General features: G+C 41.2%; 1 protein-coding gene across 1 annotated transcript in view; it reads left to right on the forward strand.

The window, feature by feature from the left end:
* Positions 1 to 3,412: 3,412 nt before the first annotated feature.
* frem3 (Fras1 related extracellular matrix 3) overlaps positions 3,413 to 18,052 on the forward strand; it is a 43,112-nt gene continuing 28,472 nt past the window's right edge. The window contains exons 1-2 of the mRNA XM_030721962.1: positions 3,413 to 8,441; positions 9,060 to 9,149. Of these exons, the coding sequence (XP_030577822.1) occupies positions 3,413 to 8,441; positions 9,060 to 9,149 (5,119 nt within the window). The remainder of the gene's footprint in view (positions 8,442 to 9,059; positions 9,150 to 18,052) is intronic.

Consider the following 18,052-nt stretch of genomic DNA (forward strand, 5'->3'; position numbering starts at 1 on the left):
GACCCATTTTGTTCTTAAACAACCAAATTCCTTTATAACATTTTCTCAAAAATTCAAAAGAAACTGCAGGTGAGGCTGATGCCAAACAAAAAGATGAATTAAAAATTTGACCTTCAGTTGTTAAACCTGTTGCAGTGTTGGGTGTTTCTCACAGAACTGGCTCTACACCAGTGTGAGAAAAAAAAAAAAAAGACTTGCTTCTAACGTTCTCCATGAGAGATCATTTTACATGTAAAAATAACCAAAATCCCAGCGCTGCCGTCATCTCCGACTTCTGTGTACGGTGATTTTGTCAACCAACGTTGCAGTTATAAAAATCACACACAATCACCTCTTAAGTGGATTACTACCGGAGCCCAGAAAACAGCATACTATGATTTACTCATGAAAGTGGCTCTATTCACATTTTTCTCATAAGGCAGAGTGCTTATGTTAGTCATACTCAATTCTTATAATTATGTTGAAAGAAAAATGCAAAAAGAGACACTAGTATTGTATGAGACACATAAATCAGGACATATAAGACAAAAACATTTATTTATTTATTATTTAATGCCAATTCATCCATTACTTGCCAAATATTTGACTTAAAACCAAAAAAAATGTCACCCTCACGGTGGTGCTAGAGGGTTATTCCGCAAAGAAGATGCTTTTCTGGGGACCTTGATTACCTGCACAAACCTTCAAGGCAGGCTTTCAAGGAAGATGTATTTAATTTTAAACCTGAGAAGTGAACTCTGTGCCAAACTGTGACATCTGTCATTTAAAAGGAAATTACTAAAGAGCTTTGCTTTCTCTGTCGTCTGCTGAAGATGATGAAGCTCAGGAACTGCACCGAGAGGGAAAAGGAAGCAAATCCTGCATTTTGCCGTCATGGCTGTTGGGGATAAAAGGATGAGGGCTTTGTATTGCATCTATCACGGGGTCATTAGTGCCTGCTGTCATCACAAGCTTCCCCCTGGATGAAGAGTTGATCCTGGGCAGCAAAGCCTGGCTTCAACCAGCTTCTTTCTCTCTTTATCTGAGACACTCATTAAAAGCATGTCACGTCTTTAATGTCTAAATTGGAAAAAATGCAAGTTAACTGGTTGATGAATGTCACGCTGCAGCTTGACAGGCACCATGTGCAGCTGTCGTCCATTGATTGCATACATCTCTGTCATCAGTCATGCTTCACGCCCAGGAATCAATATCAGAATTTTCTAACTTTCCAACTGAGAATTTTTTTGTTTTTTAAAGTCTTCATTTTTCCTCCTTCCTCACTATGGGAGGAACGTGAGGCGTAACAGGGTATAAAAAGCTTACTGTTTGTTTCTATAGTTACACCATTTGGTGCGTGTCCCATTTTTATTCCTGGCTGGTCAAGTGAGGAGGGCAAGATTTATTTAGAGGATGCAATGAAAAGTGTGATACAGAATGCCTGGATGCATATGGCATCTCTGCTATTTGACCCACAGTTGGAGGAAGATTGCTGAGCGGTTCACAGTGTTGTCCTAAAACAGCACTGTTTTAGGATGTTTCTTTGAGTCTTCCAAATTAAAAAAAAAGAAAATTTTTAAAAAATAATAACAAATTGGACTCCTGTCTATATTCTGACTGCTGCACCCAATAAAAAGCAGCACTTTTACTGAATAATCATTTCAGTGGCTCAGAAGTTTCATTGTTCAATATATTGTAGCATTAATTGTAGTTAAGTTTTCTACCTACCACTGAATTCTTGCACATGAGCACAATTCGTGCTTAAATGGATAAATTTACTGGTGTTAAATTATGTAAAAAAGAAGCTTTTTTTCCCTATTATGTAAAATTATCACTGACACTGGCTACAATAAAACAAAAATCATACATTTTGAGCATTGCAGCTGCAAGAAAAGTGTGAAAATGTTCAAGTGTTGCACGTGGATCACTTCATCAAGTGTCAGGCTCAACTTAAAAGATGACCCATAAAAGGCGACTAGGTATTTTTATCTTAACATGACCTTGTGCAGCATACTGAATACACATTCTCACATTCTCACTGCATCCAGTACGACTGCTTTATGCGTCCGTGCTCTGCTTTGTCACTGCAGCAAAAGAATGTCAAATTTTCCTCACCTACTCATTCTGTTGAAACTATAATTTGCACACCGGGTTTTTATCAAACAGCAGCATTCAGTTGCATGAAATATGTAGATGCTGTAGTCATAGAGGAGGGGACTTTCCCTGATTTAAATCTTATTTAACTTCAAAACACACAGCCATCCAATTGAAGTTATTACAAGCCCCTTGCTCTGCAACTAAGCCTTGCAAGAAATGGTGGCAATATTTGTATGAAATGAAGCCAGAGACATCCAGCACTATATTTATGCAGCATTTTATGTATTTATTTCCATCACAGGTATCTTAGGTGCAATAATCAGCTACCAAAGGAGAAAAGGAGAAAAACATAATACAGCATATTTTGAGCTGTATTATGTTTTCTACATGTGTGTGAGACCAAACAGTTTCCAACACCTGTCCTGCCAACTAATACCAAGTTATTGTCCCCATGTTTGGGATAAATGGCGCCTCTGGAGCTGAAAGTGAGGTGACCTTCGGGGCACTCTAAGTCAGGAGAAGAACAGAAACATTTTCACACATCATCATTTCACACAGGCAGACCTCTGGCTGCGGATCGTGTTGTTGTTACTTAAGTGTCTGAATCCCTGCTGACTAGTTCGGCTTGTATATAATCTTAATTTGTTTGGGTATATCACATTGCATTCTCTTAATCCATCCTTCATGGTACTTTAATAAGGGATTGTTTCATTTACATATAATTCACGCCCTTACAAATAAAGCAGTGATCAAACATCAGAAGATGTTACTGACTTCAAAATAACTTTAAAAAAACAATAAAACAGATAAAGAATCAGAAATTTTATTATCAAAGAGAATTACTGTTTATTTCTTAGCTTTAATTCATAGCTTTAACAACTGGTTTGGATCCTAGTACATTTTCATATGCACACTTAATAAAACTAGTTTCTTTGCTTTGGATTTTATCCCCTACGCCCACACTCCTACCCCAACACCCTTTTTTAGTGAGAGAAGAGGAGAAGGGTAAGTGTTGTTTGGGGCAGTCTTGTCCAATGGTCTTTCTTAAATTAGCCTTGGGGGCCGGAGGCTCCCCTCCCTGCTCTGACAGAAGGAGGAGCCTATGCAAGTCACAGTCTACTGTTTCATTCACCTGCACAGCTCTGCAGCATTCACCACACTTGTGTCTGTGTGGCCACACCAGAAACAGAGAAACACACAGAGGGCAGATTCCAACTGGCCCAAAGTTTCTTTACTTTTTTCTTTTTTTTAATGCTTTCTTCCTTACTTAAGAGGAATCAGCCTGCTGCTGCTGCTCACTTGTTTTAACTAAATTGCAAGGCAGCTAGCAGTAGAAATGGCTGGTTGTCTGCAAAGTTTTGAACTTTGTAAAAAGAGTGCATTCTGGAGATGCCTGCTTTTGGCTTTGTCTCTCAGCTTCTGCTGTGCCTCAGTATATGCAGGGCCTTTTGATTCAGCTCACCTCTATCACCACAGGCCTGGACCTAATGAAGATGATATAATTGTTGCTAACAATGGAATCAGGGTGCCTTTTGGGCGTTCTGTGTTTCTGGACCCTGTGAATGACCTGGTAACAGAAGTACAGCCTGGTGACCGCTGCCACATTACAGTCCTGGACAATGATCCACTGGCCCAGAAGCCGGGGATGCTGACCCCTAAAAGGTTTCCCTGTTTGTTTGGAATGGAAGAAGTGAAATACACACATTTTGGATCCAGGAGCCCCAGTAAGGATCGTGTGAAGCTACAGCTTCGTTATGACTCCCACACAGATACAGTCATTGTCCCCTTCATGTTGGAAGTCGAGGTGGTTTTCCAACAGCTTGAGATCCTCACCAGGAATATGCCCCTTAATGTTGAAAAGCTCAATGGAGAGAGCAATCCTATTGACAAAAAGGGTCTGGAGTTTTCCGTTGAGGATGGTGTCACACAGTGTAAGATCACCACTCTGGTCGGCGCAGGAGGTCTTCCCAGGTATGGCACTCTTTTGAACAACCCTTCCAATGGTCAGATGACTGACTGTGATGAGTTTGTGAAGCAGGGTATTCGCTACAAGCATACTGCTAAAACCAACTCACCAAATAGAGACTATATTCCAATGATGGTAGAGCTACAGGATAATGAAGGCAGCACCATAATGCAAGAGCATTTCCAAATGATGGTTAGAATCAGAGAAGGTGCAGAGAACACTTCTCCCAAACCCAGCTTTGTAGCTATGATGATGATGGAGGTTGATCAGTTTGTGATGACAGCTATTACAAGTGACATGCTGGCAGCTGAAGATGTTGAATCTCACCCAGATGACTTAATCTTCAACATTACTGCTCCACTTAACCCTCAGCAGGGTTATATCATCAGCACAGATGATCAGAACCTGCCTATCACCTCCTTCCATCAGAGGGATATCAAAGATCTTAAAATAGCTTATAAGCCACCCTCAGAGGACTCGGAAAAAGAGAGGATTTTTCAGCTAGAGTTTGAAATTGTAGATACTGATGGTGCGGTGTCTGATCCATTTGCTTTTATGATTGTGGTAAAGCCTATGAATACACTGGCTCCGGTTGCAACCAAAAATACAGGTCAGCTATTGTTTGAAGGGCAGTCCAGGGCGCTCTCCAGCTCTCAGAATTTAGAAATTAGTGATGAGGATAACCTGGAAGATGTGAGAATCACAGTTGTTGATGGTTTAAAGCACGGAGACCTTACTGTGCTCGGCACACGCAGGAAATTCTTCACACCCGCTGATCTAGACACTGCCATTGTTGTGTACCAGCATGATGGCAGCGACACCTATAGCGACAACATTATTTTTAGAATGACTGATGGCAGTAATGAAGTGGAATTTTTGTTCCCCATCACCATTGCTCCTACTGATGATGAGCCCCCTATTATTAATGCAAACACTGGCTTGGTGCTGTTCAAGAATGAAATTATGCAGCTCTCTCCTTTCATCCTAAGTGCAACAGACATTGATTCTGAAGACTCCACTATTAAGTTTATCATGGAAGCACCATACTCCACTGTAGGGCAACTCCTGCTTAGGCAAGCAGAGCTACCACCTGAGCCATCTCTGTGGAAGTTCAGCGAGACAGATGAGATGTTTGAGCAGGTGGTGACTGAGTGGTTTCAGCAGGATATTCTTGATGGAAAGCTTTTCTATCGTCACATCGGACCCCACAGCACCACCACTGTGACTGATCACTTTGTATTCCGGGTCCAGGATGATAACGACCCTCCCAATCAATCAGGCGAGCACACATTCACGATCAAAATCCATCCTGTTGATGACCTTGCCCCAGAGCTTTTTCCAGGCACCACCCTTCACATGACAGTCCAGGAATATGAGCTCACATACTTCAGGAAGAAATACTTGTGTTATACTGATCTAGATTCAGATGACAGAGATCTGAAGTACACCATCACTAAGCCCCCAACTGATACAGATGAGAACAATCCAGCCCCTTTGGGTGAAATTGTACTGACTGACAGCCCTGACACTGTAATTACAGAGTTTACACAAGCCCAGGTTAATCACCACAAAGTAGCTTATAAGCCTCCAGACCAGGAACTGGGCATCACTCCAAAAGTGTCTCAGTTCACATTTATTGTGGAAGACACAGCTGGTAACACAGCAAATGGACTTTTCACCATTTTCCTACAGCCAGTAGACAACAAACCTCCACTTATAACCAACACAGGGTTCACTGTTTTGGAAAGAAGTACATATGTCATTACCAGGAAGGAGCTGCACGCCACTGACACAGATACAGATGATGACAATATCATCTTCACAGTGACCCAGATTCCCCAGTATGGGCAGCTGCAGTATTTAGGGATTGATATGTCAAATGGTGAAACATTTGTGCTCGAAGACATCACAAACGGTCGTCTAACTTACATCCACGGAGGACACGAATCTCTCACTGATGTCATCAAACTTTCTGTAAGTGATGGTTTCCACGAGGTACCCATTACCATCAGGATCACAGTCGAGCCAGTTGATGATGAAATCCCAATGATTATGCTCCCATCCGGCCTGCTTGGAGCCTCCATAGATGTACTGGAAAATGGAGCCACGGAGATTACAAGTAACGTCATTCAGGGCCGTGATGAAGACACAGATGACCTCATGCTCACTTTTATTGTTGAAGAGCCTCCAAGACTTGGTGAAATACTGGTTAATGGTGCTACTGCTGAGAGATTTACCCAGGAGGACATAATTAATGGGGTGGTTGTGTATGCTCATACATCTGGTGAAATAGGTCCGGTCAAAGAGCATGACTCCTTCAATCTTACTTTGTCTGATATGTCAGAGCAGTGGGTCATTGGTGGCAATAAGATCCAAGGTGTGACAGTCCATGTCACAATCCTTCCTGTTGACAGCATTCCACCTGTTGTCAGTGTTGGGGAGCAGTTTGTCGTAGTAGAAGGGGAGAAGAATGTCATTACTCTGAACCATATTAAAGCTGAAGATGCTGACACCATCAGTGATGATATCTTGTGCACCATTATCGTCCAACCAACATCTGGTTACGTGGAGAACATCTCACCAGCTGCAGGCTCAGAGAAATCAAGAGTTGGGATGGCCATCACTGCCTTTTCCATTAAAGATGTTGCCCTAGGCCATATCTACTATGTCCAAAGCATCCACAAAGGGGTTGAACCCGTGGAAGATCGTTTCACATTCCGCTGCTCAGATGGTATTAACTTCTCTGAACGCCACTTCTTCCCCATAGTCATCATTCCAGCCAATGATGAGAAACCTGAGATTTTCATCCGTGAGTTTGTGGTAATGGAGGGCATGAGTCTGGTCATTGACACACCTATTCTGAATGCAGCTGATGCTGACATCCCTGAGAATGAACTGCACTTTGAGATCATCATACCCCCCAAGCATGGCACAATAGTTCAGCAGCTCAGCACTGGCACCATCCCTGTGGAGAAGTTCAACTTGGAACAGATCAAAGAAGCATCCAACATTGTCTATGAGCATGATGACTCTGAGACCAAAGAAGATAGCTTTGAAATCAGGCTATCTGATGGAAAACACAAAGTGGAAAAAACAGTTCCTATTGTGGTTATTCCAGTTGATGATGAGACACCAAGAATGGCTATCAACGATGGCCTTGATGTTGAGATCGGAGAGACAAAAGTGATTAGCAACAGGGTTTTAAAGGCAACAGATCTCGACTCTGAAGACAAAGGATTAACGTATGTTGTGCGATATGGCCCTGGCCAGGGCTACCTTCAGCGTATCAATAAATTTGGTGATGTTTTAGGAAATATCACCCTGGGAATGAATTTCACACAGGATGAAATTGATAAACAACTCATTCAGTATGTACACACAGGCCAAGAGGGAATCCGTGACCTGCTGAAATTTGACGTCACCGATGGTATAAATCCACTCATTGACCGTTACTTTTACATCAGCATTGGAAGCATTGATATGGTTTATCCAGATGTTATTAACAAAGGTGTGACTCTCAAAGAAGGTGGAAAAGTAACTCTCACCACTGACCTCCTCAGCACCTCTGACATCAACAGTCCTGATGAATATCTCAGTTTTAGCATCACAAGAGCGCCTAGTAGAGGACACCTAGAGAGTACTGACCTCCCAGGTGTTCCCATTTCCACCTTCACTCAACTGCAGCTTGCTGGCAACAAAATCTACTACATCCACACCTCTGATGATGAAATCAAAATGGACAGCTTTGAGTTTGAGGTGACAGATGGTTACAATCCTGTCTTCCGAACCTTCAGAGTGTCCATCACCGATGTGGATAATAAGAAACCCGTCTTAACTATAAACAAGCTGGTTGTGGAGGAGGGAGAATCCAAACTCATCACACCTTTTGAACTTAGGGCTGAAGATCGAGACACTCCAGACCACCTGCTGCGCTTTATAATCACCCAAGTGCCAGTTCACGGCCTGCTGCTTTTTAACAACACCCAACCAGTTACAACCTTTACCAAGCAGGACCTGAATGAGAACCTCATCAGCTATAAACACGATGGCACTGAGACCAGTGAAGACAGCTTCTCTTTCACTGTCACTGATGGCACCCATACCGATTTTTTTATTTTCCCTAATACTGACTATGAGACACGAAAGCCCCAAATGATGACCATTCATATCAATACAGTGGATAATGGTGTCCCCCAGATTGTGGTGAATAAGGCTGCTGCTTCACTGAAAGTCCTCCAAACTGGACACCTGGGCTTTGTGTTCACCAGCAAGGTCCTTCGTTCAGAGGACCGAGACAGTCCCCAGAAGGTCCTAAAGTACACTGTGTCTGAGGCTCCACTGCATGGCTTTATCATGAATACCGCTCTGGGCAATGACAGCATCAAGACATTCACACAAGGTAAGCTGATGTCACACTATTAAACTTTGTAACAGTGTTTTTTAATGTAAGGTTTACTAATAATTTTTTTTAGAATTAATATTTGATTAATTGGCTTTGTATAGTACAAAGGAAAACCCTGAATTGTTCTGAATTTATGACTCCAACTGCTGTTTTAATTTTAAGCACCAAACAGCAGAGTGTTAGCATCATGTTGACAGAAGTCCAAATATTTTCCCAGGATTTGTTGCAGACAAAAACAGACCTAAAAGACCTAATTTCATAAGATGCAGAGAAACACAGCTCCAAATAATTGTTGTAGCTGCTGGATGTGTATAACAGAAAAATATCTCTTTATAATTAGAGGAAAAAATTATAAGTGAATAAATAATATGCAGTTAAGAACAGTTATTTGCATATATATACTAACAGTATTGATTCTAAAATAGCTATCACATTCCCCATAAAATAATTTTAAATATATTTCTGTAAACTACATTTTCTGACTTTGCATTTATAATGTGGCATGTTTAATTTTAGCTACAGGCTGAGGACTGTAACTAAAACCTCATAAAAGTGGCTAGGTCATCACAGTTATCATTTCGGCTAACGGTTTCTCTATATTTGTCATGCAAACAGCTGATATCAATGACATGAAGATCTGTTATGTGCTGCTGGATGGGAGCAACGCCACCAGTGATATCTTCTACTTCACAGTTGAAGACAATGGTAGGAACCCTCTAATATCTGATGCTCATGTGCAGGGGTGCCAACCTGGGGGGTCATTACCGAAGAATCATTTGCATGAAGGTTTTCCTCATCGTTTGTGTGACTTTTAATGGCTGCTTATAATTTAAACTTCTTGCTCTCTGTCAGTGACCTAAGTGTTTGCATCACAAAGACTTAAAGCATTTAGCCATGACTGACACCCAGTACCGAGGCGCCACCTCTGTTCGCCCCACTGGAAAGGGCAGCAGGTTTAAAGGACAGGGGTCAAAGGGCACTTAAGCCAAACACTGACTGTGTGTTAGTAAAAGTAAAAGACTACCACATGCTCTCAACTGTATTGTTAATGAACAATAGAGTCCTTTCCTTTGGGGCGCTTCTCTGGGCCTTCAAATGTCACCTTTCATCATCTGCTTGAAGCAACACAGTGAAACGTGCATAGGTACACATGATAATATATTCAGTTCCTCTTATAACAGGTCTCACAAACGTGTTTTCTTTGACATCCACTATTCCCTGCAAGCATGTGACATGTGATTTGTAGAAAACTGCGACATGACTAAGATTCTTAACATTTAACCAATATTATCCAAAATATATAAATCCTGTATTTTCAATTAGATCTATTAAATTTTTCTCTATTTTCTCTCTCTCTTACTCTGACATAAGACTGAAGCACCCAGGCTTTCTGTAACTCTGCCTTACTATAAAAACATTATTTATATCCACAGCAGATATGACCTGACAATCTGACAGTCGATGTCGTTTATCCTAAAGAATTCTCTTAAATGAACCGGATATGCACGGTACAGACATGATGATGGAATACAGCATAATAAAATCGCTTGTTGGCTTGTCACCTCTAACTCATGTGTAGATTTACTCGGACGGCATTACATATTTATAGCAAATGCAAAGCGATAAAATGCAGCAGGTGGGCTTTACTATTTTAGCATTGGCTATAAAATATGAAACAAGATTTAGAAATGCAATCAGTGCTGCAGGGAAAGTTCAGTCTATAATTATGCTGTTTGGAGATGCGCGCTCCTCTATGTATTCAATTGAGAAAAAGACAGAACCAGGAGGACCTGAGTTTGCCACATTTAGCCTCATCTTAATGTCTACTTATTAACTCCTACCCTTAGACAGCGGGTGATATAGGTGATCATTTATTTTTAATGAGGATCAGTAGTTCTGACATTAATCAAAATAGATGAGATAAAAGTCCTTTAATCCTATAATGTAAACTGTAGACTGATATTCTTCCACATGTGATTTAATAAGCTGCCTACAGCAAAGCATTTCTGTCTGTAAGTGTGGGTTTTACCACAGGAAGGGAACACAAGGGCTTCAATTAGCTCAGCGCTCCTTTTTCTGTTTGCCACTTTATTTAAGCTTCCAGCCAGTTCAGCTGAACCAGGTGCAGTGGAGCATACTGGGGCATAAAACTAGACCCATGTTTCTACATGACTGCAGTTCACATGTAAAAGGGCATTCATTCATTCAAGAAACTGACAAGATATTTATATATATATATATGTATTACTGCACTTAATGGATAAGCTAATTACATACACTTACAGTACACTCCTCACCATGCCTATACATAAGCACACATACATATACACAAATACAAAGAGGCATCCGGGAAAAGATCAAAGAGATAATAGATAAGAGCGAGTTCAGCCAGCTGGTGGATCGCTAATGTGAAGTGTTGAAGAGGTGACCCCCGGGGGACGTGGCTTTATCCTGGACATGTAAGGGCATGTGAGTGGAGAGCGCAGTGATGGCCAGGCTGTCTGCTAATAAATCTAAGTAGGTGAGCTGTTTGTGTGGGAACCGGTGCTAGGTCAGTGGAGATTAGCACCCAAGATAATCCATTAAAACTGGCCTCAGGGAACAAACTTTTTTGTTTGTTCCCTGAGGCCAATGAATGTGACTTCATTAACCTGAATAAGGTTAAATAGAAATCTTTGCTTAAAGACCACCAAAATGCTATTAAAGCTGATTATAATGAATGCTTAAACTAATGAAAATAGATCTAGATGCAGTCACAGCCCTTCAAAACCAGCGTTCTCCTTGGAAACATTTGAAATTTTTAACCCTAAATTGAGTTTAATCATTGCAGTACCTAGACATTACCACTTCTAAGCTGAGTAAGTGTTACACAATTACACACAATCTGAATGCAGCCTTACACCCCAGAAATACCCTTCTCCACTGATATGGAAAGCTGCCTAAGGGTCTTTGCAACCTTTAAAAGATACCTGCCACTACATGCTCTCTAGTGATGCTTCTTTATGAGCAGGTCAAGAATACACACACAGATAATTAGCATATGCTCATGTAGAACTGAAGCAGTCTGGCATTCCTCTATGAGCCCCACAGGCTCAAATGTTGCAAGCATACATGTACATATGTAACTGCAAGTACGTGTATCTGCTGATGCAGTACATTAAGATCTTAATCAGACTTAAACATGTAATGTGCAAACCAGCAACAGTGTGTGTGTGGGGGGGGGGGGGGGGGGGGGGGGGGGGGGGGAGCTGTCACAATATATTGTGAAAAATATTTGAATTCTAAATTTATTATTTGTCTTTTATATATACTGCATATAGGTTTTTTTTTTATTTCTATTATGATTTGTTTCCGCAGCCTCCAGTTCATTTGTGCCATTCTACACACATCTATATACACCGATCAGGCAAAACATTATGACCACTGACAGGTGAAGTGGATAACACTGATTATCTCTTCATCATGGCACCTGTTAGTGAGTGGGATATATTAGGGAGTAAGTGAACATTTTGTCCTCAAAGTTGATGTGTTAAAAGCAGGAAAAATGGGCAAGCTTAAGGATTAGATCGAGTTTGACATGGGCCAAACTGTGATGGCTAGGTGACTGGATCAGAACATCTCCAAAACTGCAGCTCTTGTGGGGTATTCCTGCGCTACAGTGGTCAGTATCTGTCAAAAGTGGCCCAAGAATGAGACAGTGAACACTGGTGGCCAAGGCTCACTGATACACGTGGGGAGCAACAGCTGGTTCTTATAGAAAGGTGTCAGGATACACAGCGCATTGCAGTTTGTTGTGCATGGGACTGCATAGCAGCAGACCAGTCAGGGTGCCCATGCTGTCTCCTGTCACCCCACGAAAACGTCAATAATGGGCATGTGAGCATTAGAACTGAACCACGGAGCAGTGTTTTTCACTGCTGGAAAACTGCAGTGTTTGCCACTGCTGGAAAACTGCAGTGTTTGCCACTGCTGGTGGTCTGGTCTGATGAATTATGTTTTCCTGTGCATCGCTTACCTGAGGAACACCTGGCACCAGGATGCACTATGGGCAGAAGGCAAGCCGGCGGAAGCAGTGTGATGCTTTGGGCAATGTTCTGCTGGGAAACCTTCAGTTCTGCCGTCCAATTGGATGTGCATGTTACTTTGACACGTACCACCTACCTAAGCACTGCTGCAGACCATGAACAACAAACTGAATACCATTTCCACCCTTTAATGGAAACGGTATTCCCTTTCAGCAGGATAACACACCCTGCCACAAAGTAAAGTGTTCAGGAATGATTTGAGGACCACAACAGCAAGTTTGAGGTGTTGACTTGGCCTCCAAATTCCCCAGAGTTCAGTCCATTTGAGCATCTCTGGGATGTGCGTTACTGAAATATAAATCCCCTCTAAGAGTACAGTCTGTCAAGCACTCATGTACTAAATGCAAAATCTTTGTGACAAATTTTACTGTCCACAGTAACAAGCAGATTTTCACAACATTTACCCTGCTAACTCGAGGACACTGAAAAAAGAACATACACAGTAAATAGTAAAAAAAAATGTATTCCTGCAATGAAGTGCCATTTCACAGCTCCCTGGTATAAATTAAAGCCAAAAACCAAAAAAACATGGCCAACTCTGCATCAAAACACTAATATTTTTATGTTTAACTAATCGGCTAAGTGAAACTCCACACCATCACACCACTGTCCTATTTCCAGCCTCACTGCCACTCTTCTTCTCTGCGTCTGGCAGCTGAATCGTTTCACTCCTTGGAGTCAGCTGTGCAGTTCAGCAATGGATTAAAGACACTAGTTGTTGAGTTTAAGAAGTATCCTACAAGATGATGGCAAAAAAGATATACACATCATATGAGAAAAACGTAATGATTGTTGACACGTGATTTTAAGTTGTCAGCATGTTCAACCACTATACCACTATACATGGATCAGACCACTAATGCAACTGTGCACGTTCTGTATTAGAAGGCAGTAACAGAAGTTATATTACCAGCTGAGTGAAGAAGAGACCGTCTCCTTAAAACCAGCAGCTAAACCAATGTCAGTATGGGCTGGCTGGGCTTATGGTAGAAAACTAGCGAGTTGCCAACTTGGCTAACAAAGCTAGACAGCCAGCGGGCTAGCGTCACTTGATTGGTCACTTTGTCTAGTAAAAAGAACACCTGCTCTTGCTTTTCACTTTGCAAGGCTCAAATAAACAAAACAGCCAAAAGACAATCTGAGATTTACTGCTTTCCGATCCCTAATTTGGTCATTCTCTCTTTTAATAAAGTTCTCTTGGATCTTCTTGTCTCTAGCATAATGTCTGACCTGAGAATATCAAGCCACCGTTTTTCTTTTAGCTAGCTGAAGAGCCATAATTGGTGGTGTGCAATTTAGTGTACATTTTCCCGGAGATTGTGCCTTGCTCACTCAAGATATACTATTTTGTTTGTGGTATAAAAAAAAAAACAGTTATGTTGCGTTCAACCCATTCATTCTTAGTAATGTTGGGTCTTGAAACTTCTAGCTGAGATCCACACTTAAATCTCTGCTGGAGAAATCTGATTGCTGAGCATTCGTACATGAGCAAGATAATGTGACAAAAGTAAAAATTGTTTTGGCAGCAGCTGGAAGGAAGAGAGTCAAGATGATTAGTAGCCAGTGTACCAGACTTACAGTAACAAAACTGTGGCAGTGATCTTAGGCACAAACTATGGTCCAAGTTTGGTCTGTTTGCTGGGAATTTCTGTTTGAAAAGCAATAACTTATATTCAAGTGACTAAGTCTGGAATTCCTTACAGCCATTCAAAGAGTGGAATACTGAAGCAATAAATACCTGTTGTGACACACACAGCTCACATATATCCTCGTCCATCAGGAATGTGTCCAGTAAGCCACTGGCGAAGCAAGAACCCCTTTCTGTCAGACCTGTTTTTGGAACACAAACCTTGTAAATGTAAAGATACATTTTTAACTCTTTAGATTTTGGAGTGTTTTCAAATTTAAAAAAAAAACAACAAAACTTTAAATTCTTGCCAATCTCAAATGCAAGTCAAACTCTTTTTATTAACATAAGGCAAAAGATAAAGAAAGAACAAAAAGCTTTGCATTCACGCCAGTCTCTGGGTTGTTTTTTTCTTTTTTCCAATTGCAACAATGTAGTGTCCCAACTCTGCAGGGGGATCATGGGCCCTGGTGGGTTGAATGTTATGTGATCATTCAGAGCTGGGGAGAGGAATGCACTTCCTACAAGACTCCAGACTCCATGGCCACAGACAGAGTAGGGCCTAGAAGTGAAGTGGCATCCCAGGCAGACAGGTGTGTACGTGAGAGCGGAGGCTCCAGGGGGATCCCCTTTCAAAGCCTGCGGTCACCCCACTCCCAGCTCTGCAGAAATCTAACCCAATCTCAGATAGCCCGATAACCCACAGATTTCCACTGTGGAGGTGCTTGCTCCGAAGGGGCAGCTCCCCAGAGGGTGCAATAATACCAAGACAAAAGAGAATGGGGAAATTGAGGAAAATAAACTAAAAATATTAAAAAAAAAAAAAAAAAAAAAGCTAAAGCCTTTTGTCACATTTCTTCAGTACAGTAAGGGCACCCTGCTGTGTGTGGACTTCAGGCACACTGACATGGCCCTGTTACACCTCAACATCCTAACAGTGTTTTGGGATCTTACATGTCACTCGTGTCAACAGTCACCAGGAGATTTACTGGCTAATGGTGCCACTGTCGGGGCCCCCCGTGATTTGAAGAAGCTAAGGCCTCTCGGTCCTCCTCCACCACACCCCGTCCTGTTCTCACTTACCCTCCTTCCTCTTTCTCCTTCTCTGAGAGCCCTTCAGGGTCTCGCTTTTCTTTTTTTCTCGTGTTTCCATCTTTTTATCACTTCTCTTTCCTCTCACGTTTCCCCCTTGGCCCTTTCACTAAACTCTGCTATTCCCTCATTCTCAGTGTCTATTTCTCTTTTTGTTCTTTATCTTCGTTCTTGATTTATGGTGGTTGGGGGACTTCTAGGGTGCAGAGTTATGATGTATAGCTATAGCAGTTATTCTTATCTGCTCCCATATGGCAAAGCTGTTGCCAAGCTGTAATTCAGTTACTTGAACTCTGTGCCATGTCCTTTTTTTTTACCCACACTACTGACTTTGCTACAGAGATGGAGACACTGGTTTGCTGGATTGTCGGTTTGTTGATACATAAATGACTCTGGTTTAAAGTGAAATCTCTTAACCAATTTTAAATGGATTAGCTAAGGCACATTTTAAAATGGGAGTTTATTAGGATGACTGAGCCAGTCTCAAGTGATATTTTTTTGCCTACTTTCACAGTGGCTCAATTTTTCCACCCCAGAAAAAATTTTGTGTTCTGACATTTTAGTCTGAAGTATCTCTCAGCACAGCCTTACAAACTATAGATTTATAGATTAGTGTTGTTTTGTTTAGTTGTTTTTTTTGTTTGTTTGTTTGTTGTTGTTGTTTTTTCACTTTTGAACTGTCTGCATGATTTGACATCTGCATAGAAATGTGGTCAAAGTTTGTTTTGGGTTTTTTTTGCCTCATCATTTTGCACATATTTTGGTGAAAGATGATGATCTGCATTTGTTATGTCATTGGATTTACTTAATAGTTGCAAGGATCTGTGACCCATGGCACAAGTGTGGCAGACAGGGGTCAAAGAGCGTGCTGCTCTCGGGCCCTGTCGAATTATTTGCAACTTCCTGCAGAGATGTTCTCAGTGTCCTGAACAGAAGCTGCGATGCAGACACGTTGATGTGTTGATTTATAGCATATATAGAAACTGTCCAGAAAGAATAATTAAAGTTATTATTACTTCTAAAAAAAACAAAAAAACCCCCAGAAATTTTACCTGATCTCCCTTTTTTTTCTGTTTACATCTGTGCTTGACATCCTCTTGATTTAATAGACCATACTTAAAACCAGTGACATTAAATACTACACTGTAAACCCGGATAAGTTGAATCTACTTAAAAAAAACCAAGGTAACTCGTTGCCTTAAATTTTTTAAGTAATGAAACAGTTCATTTAACTCAGCCTGTTAAGTAAGCACTACTCCATTTCCAATTGAACTAAATTGTATGTTCTAATTGACCAAACTTATCTTTTATAGTTCATGAAAAAATAAAATATCTTTTGATCAATCAATTCCCCCTATCCTTTTCATGGTTGTGCGGGGGTGGTGGGGGCTGGAGCCTATCCCAGGTGACAAGGCAGTAAGATGCAGGGTACACCCCGTACAGGTCTCCAGCCTGTTGCGGGGCTGACACAGACAACCATTCACACCTGTGGGCAATTTAGAGAGCCCAATTAACCTAACCCCAGTAACTGCATGTCTTCAGATTGTGGGAGGAAACCTATACAGACACAGGGAGAACATACATGAGTCCACACAGCAAGAGTCCCAGGCTAAGGTGGAATTGAACCCAGACTATCAGATAGCTATTCTAGCTGTGAGGCAGCAGTGCTAACCACCACACGACCCAGTAACACAAATATTTTTTACAGTGTTGAACTGTGTCTGTTTAAATTTGGTAAATAAACATGATAAAACTCAGCCCTGCTGAATGCTGGTACATTAACATTTACAAATAACATTTGTCCATGTAACAATAAAAAAAACTATACGAGAGAGCGTTGTGAACAAAAACCAAACAAAAACACCAAATATCTTCTATTCCAAACAGCGAGAGGCCTGGGCCAAGACGGAATTGAACCCAGACCTCCTAGATGGCATTATACCTGTGAGGGAGCACTGCTATCCATCGTGCCACCATGCAGCTGCGCATTAGTCCAATCTGTTAAAACTGGTATAAACTAGATTTTTAGCAGGTGCAAAACTTGATGATATTAAGTTGTTTGAACTCAAACACATGATTACAATAAGATAGACCATCAAAAAGTACAGTCTACTCAGCATTAACAAGTTATGTTCATATTCTAGGTAATTTTAAGTAATATGAACTCAATATTTTTAAGTGGAATCAAAATCTGGGTTTACAGTGTAAGCACAGCTTCCTGGAATCTCCCCAGTATTTATATGAACTGGATGATTGATGAAGAAAGGCAATAATGTGAAGCTTGTCACTTGATGAGGATATTCTTAGAAGGTTGCTCTTCCTTGCATCATGCTGGTGAAGTTCAAAGCCTCATATTGACCTTCCTCTCCAGTGATATCTCCAGCCTGACCCACTATCCCACTACATCTATGTATGGTGCAGGCAGTGCTGCAGTGTAAATATGATCTGAGGAAGATCGTGCGGTTAATGGATGCGGGTGCAGGGAAATTCTGAGGCTGTAATGTCCTCAATAAGTTATGGTGATGTTGTGCTGGCACAGAATATTTGCTGAGTCATTCTCTTACTCTGCACCTACTCTGTGTTGGTGTCACTCAGATCGTATAACACATATTTCTTTAGCATTCTTTGCCATCCAAGTGGCATCAATCAAAGTAAAGCTAATTTATTAGATGGCTGCTAACAGGAACATTTGGAAATACGTGCGGCCAATAAAACTTTTCATCCCGGCAGAAATCATGATGACTGTCAGTTTAAAAAGCTAATGGAAATATGAGCTTAGCAGTCAGTCAGTGTGTGTACTGGAT

This window comes from Archocentrus centrarchus, chromosome 1 (genome assembly GCF_007364275.1).
Source record: "Archocentrus centrarchus isolate MPI-CPG fArcCen1 chromosome 1, fArcCen1, whole genome shotgun sequence".
In the NCBI taxonomy this organism is placed as follows: Eukaryota; Metazoa; Chordata; class Actinopteri; order Cichliformes; family Cichlidae; genus Archocentrus; species Archocentrus centrarchus.